Raw genomic sequence first — 16,284 nt, 5'->3', positions numbered from 1 at the left:
TGGTTTCCTGAGTTCCCTCTCGGATTTCCCGTAGGGCAGCTGGGAGATGCTGCTGAGAGCGTTTGTGGCCACACTTGGCTCTTTGTTTTGGCTGTTGGCCACAATAGGGAAGAATGGCTGGCACATCCGTGAACTATCTTTTTGTTTACGCTTCAGTCTCCAGTGCTGGTGGATTAAATAAAGCCTTCCCCTTGAATCAGAAGGACTGATATGTAGACGTAGCTTCTCTAAGCTTACCTTGCAGCACTGTGGTATAAGAACTGTAAAATTCCAAAATATTTGGGGGGAATTCAAATGGGCATTCACAACCAAGGAAGATCTTATAAACAGGAGGGTAATTCAGAAATGAATTGCGGTTCCTTCCTGGATTCTACAAGCTCCCCATTAAGGGTCCTGGCTTCCCACTCTTAACTAGTCTACACTGTGCCCTTGAAAAGTATATGTCTTTTTTTTTTTTCTGGGCAGAAAGAGGACTTGGTCCAGAACTGCAAACTCGGGTGTATTCTGCCACATTCCTGATGCTTAGCCATCCTTTCAGTATTCAACTTAACTGAGGATCTGCTGTGTCCAGGCCCTGTGCTGGGTATACTTTGGAGAACCAGGGATGGTGGAGGCATCATTCTTGTCTAAAGAGAAATAGTCTAGTCAGGAACATGAGACATATTTATTCTAGAGTAGAGTTCTAAGGGATCTTGGAGAAGGAGGAGTATTTTCATTGGAGAAGGGATGTGGCAAGGCTTCTAGAAAGAAGTGGCATTGGAACCAGTCCTTGAAGGATAAAGAGGATCTGGATGAGCAGAGGTGAGAGCTGGTTCATTCTTTCAAGGAGGTGGGGACAGCCAGGGTGGGCTTGAGAACCATGAATGTCTGGTGGTCTGATGTGTCCTGATGAAAGGTTTGAGTCAGGGCTGGAAAGTAAGTTGGGGTGATGATCTGAGCATCCCTGAAGTCCAGGGCTACAAGCCTTTCCCAACCTTTGGCCACCTTGTCATCGCAGCAGTTGGTACAGTTAGCACACTTTGGGCTTCCCTGGTGGCTCAGACGGAATCCGCCCAAAACGCGGGAGACCTGGGTTCGATCGCTGGGTTGGGAAGATTCCCTTTAGGAGGGCATGGCAATCCACTCCAGTATTCTTGCCTGGAGAATCCCCATGGACAGAGGAGCCTGCTTGGCTATAGTCCCTGGGGTCACAAAGAGCTGGACATGACTGAGTGACTAATCACACAGTGCACCAGTGAAATGATTCAAATCCAGGTGTATTTTCAGAATGCCAGAACCAGGACATCAAAATAACTTCCAAATGAGCCACTTTTACAAACCCCATCTTATTATCTTATTAAATAAATAAATAAAAGGCGTCCTTTGCCCTCAAGGAGAGAAGCTTTGAAAACTTTGAAGATGACCTAAACTTTTGGAAACCTTAGAGAAGTCTCGTGAAGACATTCCCTGCAGGTGGTTTACTCAGAAGCTGAGGAGAAAGGATGGAGGTCTTCCTCCTGGACAGAAAACCTCTCTGCCTGTCTGAGGGAAAGATGGTGACAGCAGGGACCTATCGCTTGAGGAGCCCAGGATATCAGAGGAAGTGGTGGGGGGTGGTGGGACGGGGGCGGCAGGCATGAAGCCAAGACCAGCTATCAGGGCCCCTCTGCAGCGTGGGGTCTGCTGGACTGTGGAGCATTCTGAGGTCTCACTGTTGGAGACCAGAACAGGCAGAGGACAGACAGACAGGAGTCAAGCTTGGTGGGAAGGGCAGGGACCGGCCCTGAGGGGCAGAGCCACCATATTGCTCCACCAGGGGGCCATAGTCACCTTCCTGTGAGTGGCGCCCCCTGGTGGCCCACAAAACACCCGCGGCAGGTGCCCCCTGAGTTTGTAGCTCCGAAGCCTTGCTGAGCTGCGTCTCCTGGCCTCCTAGCCGCCTCACACCATGGCCATGGGTTCTGGGTTTGACATAGGCCCCGGGACTCCCTCCCTGGAGGACCTGGAGCACCAGGCCGGGGCCGCCAGCCTGCCACAGGAAGGGACTAGATCCACCTCAGCCCAGGGGTCAGTTGAGGGAGCGGCTGTCAGCCGTGCATGTATAGTGTGATATGCGTCATCTCACTGGGCCTTCCAGTCGTCCTGAGAAGTGGGGATCACCTCGTCTCACAGGTAAAGAAGGAAACAGCCACGGGGTGTTGTCTGTGGTGATGAAGGGGCTCAGCAGCACACCAGGGTCTGTGGGACTCTTTCCTCTGCCCCCGAGCACCCTGGAGAGCCCGCCTGAATTCTGTGGAGGGGGCAAGAGTCTCCAGTTCCTCTTGGGCCACCTGAGGCCCTCAGGCTCTGCTCGTGGCCCATGACAGGAATTCCTTCCAAGCCCTGACAGAGCTCCTGTGGAAGGGGACAGATCAGGGTCTCCCTGAGGAGGAAGGTCAGGTCCCCTCCACACCTCATGACTCTATGGGGGGTGGGCCCAGCCTCCATGGCTGTCCTGAGAGGGGGTGCTCAAGGGGGTGCCTGACCCTCTCTCTCTCTGCCGCCCCCCAGGCCCTTCATGCTGCTGCCACCGCTGATGGAGTGGATGCGTGTGGCCATCACGTACGCGGAGCACCGCCGCAGCCTCACCGTGGACAGTGGTGACATCCGGCAGGCGGCCCGGCTGCTGCTGCCCGGCCTGGACTGCGAGCCCCGGCAGCTCAAGTATGGAATCGGGGAGGAGTGAGGTGGGGAAGGCCTGGGTAAACCCGCTGCTCCCTCACTCTCCTGGATCAGGAGGGAGCCAAAAGCAGGGGCTGCAGCCGACTCGTTGGATCTGCTCTAAGGCGCTTTCTTTGTGAGCCCACCTGTTAGAACCGATCTGTTCTGGACCTGGGCTGCTCTCCAATGTGTCCTCTGCAGCCATGGGTCTGGCACAGAGCAGACTCCCATTTGCATTTTGGGTGAGAGAGCGCTCACAGTGGGACTATTGGGGTACACAGCAGAGTGGGCCCTCCTCCCTGCGGTTGCCACCACTTTCTGGAGCACTTCCTAGGTGCAGGCCAGTGCTGAGCTCTCCTATTTTATATGCTTTTTCTCCATCCTTTGACAACCTCAGAGAAGAAGGGGCTTTAATGCCCATTTTACAGCTGGAGAAGCTGAGGATCAGGAGGAGCAGTAACTTGCCCACAGATTCTCAGCTAGCAAGCTGACCATGCCTGAATTTGAAGCCAGGCCCATGTGGCCCCAAGCCTGGGTCCTTAGTTCCTTCCCAGTGTGCCTCTGTTGTGTTGGACTGGCCTCTTGAAGTTGTTCCAGAGGAACGGTCCCCTGGCCATCCTTGACCTGGGAGAGCCCCGCTTTGCCCTCCCCTTCTTCTGTCTCCAAATAGCAAATGCTACGACCTCATCCTGTGACACGTGTTTTCTACTCTGTGGCCCAATCAAGGCTCCAGGCAAAAGCCACCTATCGAAAGCCCGTGGCTCACCCTCTGCAGACCATGGCTGTCCTTGGTAGGATGGCTTGGCTGCACCTGGGAGTCTGGTCCACTCTCTGCCGTTTCTTTGGTGCTTCCGGGCCTCACCAGGAAGCACGGAGGGGAGAGGATGGAGCATCGAGGACTGGAACTTGGCCTCAATGACCATTCTTGAGAACAAGTACAGCCTACTCCGTCCAAAAAAAATACACAGCCGAGTACTCTGTGTGGCCCAAACCCCAACCAGAGCTTCTTCCACCTCAGAAAGTCCCCTGAGAGATCATTTTGTGGGGGATTTCATTTCTGATCGTTGACAGCTCCCAAGAGCTCAGAGCACTTCTTTAGCATGTTTATAGAAAAGCCGAAGCGTGTGCTCTTCCTGTCACCCAGCATGACATGGCCAGTCACAGCCGATTAGATGGTAATTCCCTGTCCTCCCCGTCCACACCATGCTCACGCCTCACATCGGCCTAGCACAGCAGAGTCACCTCTTGTAGTGAGGCCATGTCCTAGCAGAAACAGCCAGACTTGAACACCTGGTCTCCTCTGCGCAGACCCGAATGCTGTTTCAGTTCCTTCCGGAGGCTGGATGCCCGAGCGGCTACTGAAAAATTCAACCAGGACCTGGGCTTCCGCATGCTCAACTGCGGAAGGACCGACCTCATCAGCCAGGCGATCGAAGCCCTGGGCCCCGACGGGGTGAACACCATGGATGACCAGGTGCGTTCCGAGTGCTCCGCCAGGCAGGCTCAGGACCAGAGTCCGCAGTGATGTGCGACTGCGGTAACTGGTGGTTCAGTCTGTTCTGTCCCAGGCCTGAGACCCGCCCACTCAGCTGTGTTTCTAAGAAGCGGGTTCCTCCCGAATCACACTCTGCCATCTATGTAGATGGCCAACTCAGAGACTTCCCAGGCACCCCTTGTAAATCATTTGTAACGGGCATTCGGCTTCCCCTCACTGGAAGGCTGGAGGCTGTCCCAGATGGTGCAAGGCTGGGAGAACGTCCAGAGAAATCAGCTTGATAGAGAGCTAGGGATAATGATCACTGAGACTTGTATTAGGGCATCCTGTGTGCCACGCTCCAGTAGAAATCCTTGCCTTCATGAGTTAACATGCTAGAGGAGGAGACAGATGCTAAGAAACACAAAGTCATGAAATGCAGAGTATGTTAGTGAAAAGTGCTGATGCATTAAATGAAGCCAGAAAAGGGGACAGGAAGTGTTGGAGGCGATGGAGGAATTTTAGGCAGATTTTGACCGGAGTTTTTTGACCTGCTTTCGTTTTTGTTTTTGCTGTGAAGAGCTGGCATTTATACAGCACTTCCTGTGTTCCAGGCAGTGTTCTAAGCACTTTGCACAGATTAACTCATTTAATCTTAACCACAGCCCTGTAAAGTAGGATTCATCCCCATTTTATAGATAGGGAGCCTGGGGTACAGAGCTCACACAACTAATGAGGAGCAGAGCTGGGATTAGAAGAATCCAAGCAGGCCGACCCCAGGCCCTTCCCCACCTGTGGGAGATGCAATTTTTATCTGATGCAGTTGCGTGAGCTTCCCCAGGGTAATGGCACTGTAGTTTAGAAGTCCACAAGAAAGGTTGGGGGAAGTTAAACGGTAGCTGAGAGGTCAGGTAGAGGTCACGTGGCACCCTCGGATGAGATGCTGACACAGCAGAGGCTGTGATGAGGTGCCTGGTGAACCCAAGCCAGAGTGGACTTTGGCAAGTCAGGCAGGAGCAGTCAGGGAAGGATTCTTCCTGAGTCGTGCTGGAGGGAGGGAGTGGGAGGTGGATGCAGCAGAGAGGAGTGGGGGAAGGCATCCCAGGGAAGGGAGATGCTGGGAGCCAGAGCATCGGGGCGGGACAGTCAGGCATGTGCTGGGACAGGAAACCACGAGGCTGAGGGAGTTGCTGCAGGAGGGCTCCGGGAGGTGACAGGCTGGGCGTCATATCTCCCCAAGGTGCCTCTGTCGACGCGAGCTCCGGGGCTTTCATCCTGGGGGAGATGTCTTCCTCCTCCAGCAGCAGGGTGGGGAAGCCCATGGACGCCAGCCTCACAGGGCTGGAGTTTAGTCCTCCCATCGTAGCTGTGGCAGCTCGGACAAGCTGCTTTACCCCTGAGCCTGTCTCCTCGCCTCCAACTTGTGGGATAACAAATTGCCTGCCCCTTAGACTTCTGCATCACACCTAGTAGATGCTCCATAAAGGTGCCTCCATGTCTGTTGGTGTCGATAGGATGATTATCCCTGAAATCTGTTCATCAGTGTCTCTTGATTTAACCTCTTTAGGGGGAGGGACCAACATGCAAAAAAAAGTAGTTTTTCCTTACAGGACGTGTCGACGGCTTATAGTCTGAATCACATACAGACCTGTGGAGAAAAAAGAAGTCAAGCTTGTGCTGAGGGGAATAAAACAAAGTCAGGTTCTCACTCAGTGGCTTTTCTCTCAATGCCCCAGTCCTGTTTGTTCCCTCAGCCTCGGTGTTTATAGAATGATCTGTGGGGTAGATAGACCTCTCAGCCATGATTAATCTCGGGCCATGTCTTTATCTCTGGGCGCTAGGCAAGGATTTATGAGGTAAGGAGATCTTGTCTACACACAAATAACCTAATAAATAACATCGCGGGGCTCCAGACAAACGCTTGCCAGCATCCAGCTGTGGAATAGTGCTTTCCACTGCGGCCTTTGCTGTTACTGGCCACAGAGGAGATTCCCGGCCAGGGGGTGGCTCTGTTAACCACCCACCTAAATTCGGGTAGGGATTGGGCCTCAGCTTTCAGAAAAGCTCAGAAGTGCTCACAGCAAGAGACGTTCACGTCAACCTCTCCACCCTGTGTGAGACGCCTCAGGGAGAAGAGCTTCTGGGCTCATGCAGGCCTGGGTTCCATCTGAGTCCATCCTCTTACAAATTGTGTGACTGTCGGGCAAGTCAGTCCCCGTCTCCGCTCCTCATCTGTGAAGCGGGAATAATAGCAGAACCTCCCCAGTAGGGATGGTATGGTCACTAAGTGAGATGATGCATGTAAAGCAGTTCACACGGTGATTTACCAGCGCAGGGCCTGGGGTGGATGTGGATATGTCAGTGTAGCATGGCAGCCGTGATGGTGGTGGTGTGTTATTTTAATTAGCTAGCTCATCCTTACTTAGCTGGGCCAAGCACTTTATACATAGTAACTCATACTCTTTACAGCAACCCAGTGAGGCAGATACTGTTGTTATTCCCATTTTAAAGATAAAGTAACTGAGGCACAGAGGAGGACAAGTAACTTGTACAAAGTTTACAGCAGGGGTTGCCTTTGTACTGGAGTCTGGCTGTAGGGCCTGTGCCCTTTGCCCCTCTGGTGACCTGTAGTGCTCATGCAAATGTCCCCTACTCATCCTTCAGGTGTCATATGTCCCCTGAGCCTGAGAGGGGCCGGCCCAGCCCCTTCTGTCCAGCGCAAGGCCCAAGATTGTTCCAGATGAGCAGCTGGTCAAGCAGGAGACCTCTATCTGGTTTCCAGGGCAGACGCCCATGGAACACGTGTCCTCATGTTCTGTTTCCAGACAGTTCAGCATCTGCGTTTGCTTCACCTAGGGTATGACGCCACTCATGTATGCCTGTGCTGCTGGGGATGAAGCCATGGTCCAGATGTTGATTGATGCTGGAGCCAACTTGGACATCCAGGTGAGAAAGCCCCAAAGGGCTGCCCTGGGCCCCCAACCCAGTGAGAGAACACCCCAAGGTCGTCATCATCCATGCTGGCTGTGATGATTTGGACAACAGAGTAGATGTGTCTCAGAGAACTGGAAATATAAGATACACAGAGATCATAGTTAGCAAAGACGGTTTTTTCTCAAGATTCGGGCTTTCTGCCAGAGAAGTGAGCTCAGGGGGGGGTCCACTGGAGAGAATGGCCATGATTCTGTTACTGTAGCCCTTTTCCCCTTTTATCAAATTAGTCCCCAGCCATCCCTACCATCTCCAGATGCTTCTTGCTCTACCTCCTTCCGAGGCATAAAGTGTTCCCTTTCTGCCATCTCTCTGCCCAGGGCAGACATCACTAATTGAACATCCTTTTGAGCCTTGTCCACAAGGTACTCCAGGCAGACGTTGCCAATCGAATATAGAAAGCACTTGAGTTGACTCCTGGCCACCATCCCTGCAGGGCTCCCCCTTAGCTCAGGCCCCGTGTCACCCACCCAGGAATGTCACTCACCTTGGAAACACTGATCCCTTGTGGCATTTTCCCAGGTTCCAAGCAACTCTCCCAGGCACCCCTCCATCCACCCGGATAGCCGTCACTGGACCTCGCTGACGTTTGCTGTGCTGCATGGACATATCTCTGTGGTCCAGGTGAGCTCCTGCCAGGTGTGCCATGAGCCCCCAGCTTGCCAGATGGGCTGAACCCCAAGCGTAGCCCCAGCCTCACATTTCTTGAGTGGGATCAGAGACACCAGAGACACTGGTTAAGGCCAGCTCACTGGGTCAGCAGGACAGAGACTCAACTGGTTTGCCCCAAGGAGCAGGCTCTAGTGAGCAGGCTCTAACCTGAGATTTTAGGGAACAAGATGCAGGCCCAAATGATCCCAGGCCTGCCTGGCCTCTCTGCCTCTGTGGGTGAGTCTTGGGCTGTGCTGGAATCTGGAATCTGTGCAGATGTGCTCAGATCTGCACAGATGTGTTTCTTTCCTCCAACCATCCTTCCAGTCCTGAGCTGTTCTTACTCCCTCATGAATTCTGTGGCTTATACCATGCGGTCCTTCTGGTTCTGCCCCTCCCCGTTAGCAGCCATAGTCTCTCAGCATCTCAGTTCCTGAGAGAAGACTCAGATTGACACTGCTCGCCTGTCACTTGACACCGCTCAGCCAAGTCACACTGTGCCCACCTTGGCCCCGGTAGCTGTGCTGGCTGAGGGTCAGGGCAGGCCTGGAAGTGGAAGCTATGGACGGGGCATGGCAACACTGCCACTCGGCTCCTAGACTCCTTCTCTCCTCAGGACTGCAGGGTTCCAGAAACTCCTTCCTGGGAGTTTGCATGACACCCTTGCCATCTGCTGGATTGCGGGTCCCTCAAGGGCAGGGGTCATGTTGACCTGTTTGCTGTCCACACAGTCCTGGCCTATACGAGAGATTCTGTAGCCGGTAGTCAGTAGGTTGGCTGCCATATCCTGCCCGCTTTTCGGTGGCTGTCCTCCTGAGCCCTTGAGCAGGGTTCCACCCTGGCCCAGACCGACCTGCAGGGCCGTGCCCTGGGCTTGTCTGGACTGGTGCCCAGTTTCACCCTGTCGGGCAGGTCTCTGTCTTCCTCCGCTGCTTTGGTGCTCTGGCTCAGACAGCACTGCCGCAGCTGCTGTCTGACTGATGAGAGCCTCCCGCCAACAGCCACCCCCACACCCACATTGTGGGGAGACTGAGAGGTCAGCCTGGACCCTTCACATCTGGTCCCAGGTGAGGGGTGGGTAGGATTGGCCTAACTGCTCAAGCGCGGTCTCTGAGGAGGCTCAGTCTCTGGAAACCTGGGAGGGTTGGAAAGGCGGCTCCCTCCAGAGCAGCCAGTCAGGAAGGGTGAGATGGACTGAAGTCACCTGGTGGTGTGCTGACACCACCCCCGCCCAAGGCAAAGCCAGCCAGCCCAGCGGGCACCGCTTGGTATCTGTCAGCCCTGCTCCGTCTGTCCCCTGCAAGGCCTGCCCTTGCCAGAACCAGGAGAGGCCACCTGGTGTCCCAGACAGCCAGGTTCTGTTCCAGCCCTGCACTGCCCAGCCTTGGGCAGCTCGTGGAACCTCTTTGAAGGGAGCCCTAGAAGCCACTGGTTACTGAACCCCTATGGAGAATTGAGCACCTCTTCACTTAATCCCCAACAATGTTGCAAGACAGGCCTCTCTCCCATTTTCTAGATGAGGAAGACGGAGGATTGGGGAGTTGAGATACCTGCCCCAGATCACCCACTCGCTGGTGGCCAGCACTGCCACTCAGCTCTGACCCTATTGGCTCTGTCTTTCCCACAACCTCTGCTGTGTCAAGAGCCTCAGATTCCCCTGGTTGATTGGACGGTGTTGCCTACTATTCTTGGGCTCCCCAAGTGGTGCTAGTGGTAAAGAACCTGGCTGCCAATGCAGAAGACGTAAGAGATGCGGGTGCAGTCCTTGGGTCAGGAAGATCCCCTGGAGGAGGGCGTGGCAACCTACTCCAGTATTCTTGCCTGAAGAAGCCCATGGACAAAGGAGCCCGATAGGCTATGGTCCATAGGGTCGCAAAGGATCAGGTATGACTGAAGCGAGTTAGCACACACCTACCTTCTATTCTTCACTGTGGCCAGTTTGTAGGAAACTGTTTGAAAGGGGGAGATAGCTCAGAGGTCCCTATAGCTCAGGGGCTTGGTCCAAGACCACAAAAAGCGGAGGGGAAGATTCTGAGCACTTAGAGCGTGAAGGTAACCAGGAGTTCTACAATTCTGGATGCCTGAGGGAGCTGGCTCTTGGTCACATGCCAGGAGAAAACTAAAGGTCACTCCCCGAAGCCTCCCCTGCACCCGACCCAGGCGACACTCCCCTCCATGCTCAAGTGCCCTTCCTGTGCCTTGGCAGTTGCTCCTGGATGCTGGCGCCCACGTGGAGGGCTCTGCAGTGAACGGCGGCGAAGACAGCTATGCGGAGACGCCCCTGCAGCTGGCCTCTGCGGCCGGTAGGTGTACCGCTGCCCTGCCCAGCCAGGGTCCCTGACTGCCCTGCAGTTCCACCTGGCCCTCCTCACAGTATCACCCTGCCTGGCTGAGCCGCACACAGAGACCCCCATGGCAAGCCTTGAAACCCCTGCTTCAGGTCACCAGGGGCTCCCCCTCACTCCATCGTCAGTGTTTCTACGGTGCTCCGTGCTCAGACAGGCCCAGCAGAGGGGCAGCGGCGTGGGTGGTGGAAGCATTCCTGGCCCGTCTCTTTCAGGGAACTACGAGCTGGTCAGCTTGCTGCTTAGCCGGGGCGCCGACCCCCTCCTCAGCATGCTCGAAGCCAACGGCATGGCCTCCTCCCTCCACGAGGATATGAACTGCTTCAGCCACTCGGCCGCCCATGGCCACAGGTACCCACCCGGGGCTTCCTGCCCCATGTTCTGTGGAGCATGAAGCAGGCTCTCAGGAGCAGAAGAGCTAGGCCTGGAGATCTTTCCAGAGATGGAGGGGAGGGGTGGATAGAGGGTAGCTGCCTACACACCAGCCAGAAAGAAGATACAGGTCTTCAGGCAGCATGTGGGCCCAGAGGGTGGAGGCCTGGAAACACGGGGTGGTGGGTGCCCAGGGAAGGCCCTCCCATTCCCCCATAAGACCCTCCACCTGCAGCCACCCAGGGCTGCCCCAGGACCCCATCCGTTCCTGTGCCTGGGCTGCTTCTCCATTGCCTGCCACAGCCTGGAGCGCTAGGGGCTTCCACCCAGACTTCAACTCCACCATGAAGATGCTCCTGGCAGCTCTGCTAGAAATCACATCCTGCTCCAGGAGTGGATGGTGGACCCTGCTTTTTAGGGGCCAGGCCTGCCTGGGGGTGTGACAGGGCAGAAGTGAGACCAGAACAGCTGGTCTCACCAAACCAGAGTTAGGCTGCTCTGGGGTCAAAGGGAAACAGGGAAGAGGTGAGTAGAAGACAAAGAGGGACTCCCTTAAGGGACCTGGGTCATCCCACTGTTGCTCTGTCAACTCAGCGGGTTAACAGAGTACCCAGTGTTGCACAGCCCAGCCTCCATCACAAGGTGGGGAAGGGGTTGGGGAGGGGCAGGCAGGTCTGCAGGGAGACAGCTCTACCCCCAAGTGGCCTGGGGGCCTGCCCAGGATGAGACACAGGATGCGACAGAAGAGCCTGGGGCTTGGAACCCCCTCTGAGTCTGCATCCCGCTCGGTGTGACATGAGCAAGATGTATTCATCACCCATGAATACTGAGGTTCCTCTCTCAGGGAGGGTTAAATGCACTGGTACATGGCAACATCAGGATTGCTGGGAGAAACATCAATAACCTCAGATATGCAGATGATACCACTCTCATGGCAGAAAGTGAAGAAGAACTAAAGAGCTTCTTGATGAAGGTGAAAGAGGAGAGTGAAAAAGCCGACTTGAAACTCAGCATTCAAAAAACTAAGATCATGGCGTCCAGTCCCATCACTTTATGGCATGTAGATGGGGAAACAATGGAAACAGTGAAAGACTTTATTTTCTTGGGCTCCAAAGTCACTGTGGATGGTGACCGCAGCCATGAAATCAAAACATGCTCGCTCCATGGAAATTGTGAAAGTGCTGCACTCAATATGCCAGCAAATTTGGAAAACTATGCAGTGGCCATAGGACTGGAAAAGGTCAGTTTTCATTCCAATGCCAAAGAATGTTCAAGCTACCACACAATGCATTCATCTCATGGCATCCCCGGAGAAGGCAATGGCACCCCACTCCAGTACTCTTGCCTGGAAAATCCCATGGATGGAGGAGCCTGGTAGGCTGCAGTCCATGGAGTTGCGAAGAGTCGGACATGACTGAGCTACTTCACTTTCCCTTTTCACTTTCATGCATTGGAGAAGGAAGTGGCAACCCACTTCAGTGTTCTTGCCTGGAGAATCCCAGGAATGGGGGAGCCTGGTGGGCTGCCGTCTATGGGGTCGCACAGAGTCGGACACAACTGAAGCAACTTAGCAGCAGCAGCACGCTAGTAAAGTAATGCTCAAAATTCTCCATGCCAGGCTTCAGCAATACGTGAACCATGAACCTCCAGATGTTCAAGGTGGATTTAGAAAAGGCAGAGGGACCATAGATCAAATTGCCAACATCCGCTGGATCATGAAAAAAAAAAAGAGTTCCAGAAAAACATCTACCTCTGCTTTATTAACTATGCCAAAGCCTTTGACTGTGGATCACAACAAACTGTGGAAAATTCTGAAAGAGATAGGAATATCAGACCACCTTACCTGCCTCCTGAGAAATCTGTATGCAGGTCAAGAAGCAACAGTTAGAACTGAACATTGGAAAAACAGACTGGTTCCAAAACTGGGAAAGGAGTATGTCAAGACTGTATATTATCACCCTGCTTATTTAACTTATATGCAGAGTACATCATGAGAAATGCTGGGCTGGAGGAAGCACAAGCTTCATCAAGATTGCCAGGAGAAATATCAATAACCTCAGATATGCAGATGACACTACCCTTACGGCAGAAAATGAAGAACTAAAGAGCCTCTTGATAAAAGTGAAAGAGGAGAGTGAAAAGTTGGCTTAAAGCTCAACATTGAGAAAACTAAGATCCTGGCATCCTGCCACTTCATGGCAAATAGATGGGGAAACAGTGGAAACAGTGGCTGACTTTATCTTTTTGGGCTCCAAAATCACTGCACATGGTGACTGCAGCCATGAAATTAAAAGACGCTTACTCCTTGGAAGGATAGTTATGACCAACCTAGACAGCATATTCAAAAGCAGAGGCATTACTTTGCCATCTGTCTAGCAAGGCTATGGTTTTTCCAGTGGTCATGTATGGATGTGAGAGTTGGACTATAAAGAAAGCTGAGTGCCAAAGAATTGATGCTTTTGAACTATGGTGTTGGAGAAGATTCTTTTTTTTTTTGGAGAAGATTTTGAGAGTCCCTTGGACTGCAAGGAGATCAAACCAGTCAATCCTAAAGGAAATCAATCCTGAATATTCATTGAAAGGACTGATGCCAAAACTGAAGTTCCCAATGCTTTGGTCACCTGATGCAAAGAGCCGACTCATTGGAAAGATGCTGGGAAAGATAAAAGTCAGGAGGAGAAGGGGACAACAGAGGAAAACATGGTTAGATGGCATCACCAACTCGATGAACATGAGTTTGAGCAAGCTCCTAGAGGTGATGAAGGAAGGACAGAGAAGCCTGGTGTGCTGCAGTCCATGGGGTCGCAAAGACTTGGACACAACTGAGCCACTGAACAACAGCGTGGGAATATGCAAGTCAGCTGCTATTAGGATGATTGTTGTGTATCAGGCTCTGCATGTGATGTCACTTGAGCCTCACATTAACTGGGAGAGGACGATACTGACTCCCCATGCTACACTGACAGACCCATCAGGGCTCAGAGAGGTAGAACGACCTGTCAGATCGCACAGGATGGCAGAGCCTGCTTGGCCCCAGAGCTCATGACTTCTCAGCAGTACCCGGATGGCAGAAGGGAGAGGTCTTCTGCACCTTTCCCTGACTCACCTGGGGGCCCAGCCTGCCTGGGAAGGGAAGACCACGAGCCCTTTTTGCCCGCAGACACCCCGTAGTTGGCCCGTCTGGGCCACAGGACGCTGAAAGGCAGCTCGGCAGGCACCATCCGTGGCGGGAGCCTTGGACATCGCCCTTCTTTGTCCCTTTCCCTGCAGGAACGTCCTGAGGAAGCTCCTGACGCAGCCACAGCAGGCCAAAGCGGACGTGCTGTCCCTGGAGGAGATCCTGGCTGAGGGTGTGGAAGACAGTGATGCGTCCAGCCAGGGCAGCGGCAGCGAGGGGCCCATGCGACTGAGCCGGACACGCACCAAGGCCCTCCAGGAGGCCATGTACTACAGCGCAGAGCACGGCTACGTGGACATCACCATGGAGCTGAGGGCGCTGGGTGAGGCCACGTGGTGTGCGTGTACAGACACAGGCACACACAGAGACACACACACACATGCTATGCTGTTCCTCAGTGTGCATGCACGCACGCACACACACACACACACACATGAGAGGGCCAGGCCCACAGGCCAGACAGGCCAGGAGGCAGTGGAGTGCAGGGAGGGCCTCCGTCCTCTCAGACCAAGATAGGTGGTGCCCTGAGCCTCAGATAGTCCTCAGTAGGGACATATCAAAAGCCTCACCCAGCCTTGTGCCCTCAGGGCCCCCAGCTTCCCTGGTCGAGGCCTGGGCATGTGGGAGCGTCTAGAGCACCAGGAGTCCACATTTCTGGTCAGTGAGATGCTCTCCAGTCCATCAGCCCGCCTCCCCCCTTCCTTGGCCTGCAAGCTTGCAGACTTCTTTCCTCCCAGGCGGCTGGTCAGACAGACCTGGGGGAGATCCCAGCCCTGCCACGTTCCCTAGTGCTCCTCCCCTACGGATGTGAAGTCGTCACACACAGCACAGGGCCCGGCGCCCACTAACCATGGGCGTTCAGTGCATGACGACAGCATCGCTCCTCTCCCTGGGGGCCATGACACATGAACACCCAGCGCTGGGCCAAGGAAGCGGGAGCCACATGGCCCTCTGGGGGCGGGCCAGCCTCAGTGCTCTTCCCTATGAAATGGGAATATCACTCCTGCACACAGTCAGTAAACCAGGGATGCTGACGCTACCCTTGGCACCATGTCCCCAGGGAATGCCATCAGACCTTTTTAAATCCACAGTGAGGCTGGGGAGTAAGAAGCAATCTCTAATTACTGGAAACATCGCTAGTTTTTGTCATGACCTTTACAGAGCAGCTTGGATTACTCTGCGGCCCCAGTGACACACTCCAGGGAGCTGGTAAACAGTAATTACATGGCACTGCATGTGAACAGACACACCAGGGAGCCAGGCGCTGGGAAAAGCCCTCAGTGACAGAACAGGGTTCATTTCAGGCTTCTAGACCGGCATGGGGTCCTCTTGTCCCCAAGCGCCCTGCATATCCTCCGGGTGTTCGAGTCTCTGGGGCCACCCCTCCTAATTATAATGGTTCCTCCCCAGTAGGTAATTCCGGGGCCTGACAAGCCAGTGTGGCCAGTGTGGGTGCTGGGCCTGCACTTGAAGGCTCCCAGGCTGAGCTGTGGATATTCAGAGCTCAGGCTCCCTGCACTTGGCCTGAAACCATTCCTCCACCTCATCTGATGGGAACTTTGAGACCATTTTATGTCTCAGGGAGGCCTGTCAGGGTGAACGAATGCTTTCCTTACTGGCTGCGCTGAGCTGTGGAGAGGGAGTGCCCCCGGTTGGGCAGGCATCAGGTGCATTGGCCTGCCAGAAAGGGGGCTGTCATGAGGTGGGCTCAGTGGTCCCTTTGGGGAGCGCTCTGCCCGGGGGGTGACTGCCCTACCCCTTCCCGGCCCAGGCGTCCCCTGGAAGCTGCATGTCTGGATCGAGTCTCTGAGGACGTCCTTCTCCCAGTCTCGGTACTCGGTGGTGCAGAGCCTCCTGCGGGATTTCAGCTCCATCAAGGAGGAGGAGTACAACGAGGAGCTGGTGACTGAGGGCTTGCCACTCATGTTTGACATCCTCAAGACCAGCAAGGTGAGACAGCCCCGGAGGCCCCAACAGCCCACAGGACAGACCCGGAGACTGACACACAGGCAGACAGACCGCAGGATGCAGACAGACCACAGGACGGACCTGGAGACTGGCACACAGGCAGATAGACCGCAGGACGCAGACAGGCCACAGGATAGACCTGGAGACTGACACCCAGGCAGACAGACCACAGGACGCAGACAGACCACAGGATGGACCCGGAGACTGACACCCAGGCAGACAGACTGCAGGATGCAGACAGACCATGGGACAGACCCGGAGACTGGCACACAGGCAGACAGACCACAGGACGCAGACAGACCACAGGATAGACCTGGAGACTGACACACAGGCAGACAGACCACAGGACGCAGACAGACCATGGGACAGACCCGGAGACTGGCACACAGGCAGACAGACCGCAGGACGCAGACAGACCACAGGACAGACCCGGAAACTGACACACAGGCAGACAGACTTAGGGACAGCCCCCTCACAGGGACGGAAGGACACAGGCACCCTGCAGGTGGACGTCCAGCCCTCGCCTGGACCCACGTTGCCTGACTGCAGAGGCTGGGGGTCTGTCTTGGCGGGAGCCTGGCCAAGAAAGCAATCAGGGGAGTCGGTGTGGAAGGACCGGGCCTGCC

The 16,284-nt window shown here is 54.6% G+C and overlaps 1 protein-coding gene across 2 annotated transcripts in view; it reads left to right on the top strand.

Annotated features, from left to right (window-relative positions):
- ABTB2 (ankyrin repeat and BTB domain containing 2) overlaps positions 1-16,284 on the top strand; it is a 186,371-nt gene that overhangs the window by 160,847 nt on the left and 9,240 nt on the right. For both annotated transcript variants that reach the window (XM_061381099.1, XM_061381100.1), the window contains 8 exons: positions 2,530-2,682; positions 3,988-4,153; positions 7,010-7,099; positions 7,667-7,768; positions 10,002-10,098; positions 10,356-10,491; positions 13,783-14,012; positions 15,462-15,640. In XM_061381099.1, coding sequence (XP_061237083.1) covers positions 2,530-2,682; positions 3,988-4,153; positions 7,010-7,099; positions 7,667-7,768; positions 10,002-10,098; positions 10,356-10,491; positions 13,783-14,012; positions 15,462-15,640 — 1,153 coding nt within the window. The remainder of the gene's footprint in view (positions 1-2,529; positions 2,683-3,987; positions 4,154-7,009; positions 7,100-7,666; positions 7,769-10,001; positions 10,099-10,355; positions 10,492-13,782; positions 14,013-15,461; positions 15,641-16,284) is intronic.

This window comes from Bos javanicus, chromosome 15, assembly GCF_032452875.1.
Source record: "Bos javanicus breed banteng chromosome 15, ARS-OSU_banteng_1.0, whole genome shotgun sequence".
Taxonomy (NCBI): Eukaryota; Metazoa; Chordata; class Mammalia; order Artiodactyla; family Bovidae; genus Bos; species Bos javanicus.
The sequence above is the reverse complement of the archived record's forward strand: the minus strand, read 5'-3'. Positions and strand labels throughout refer to the sequence as shown.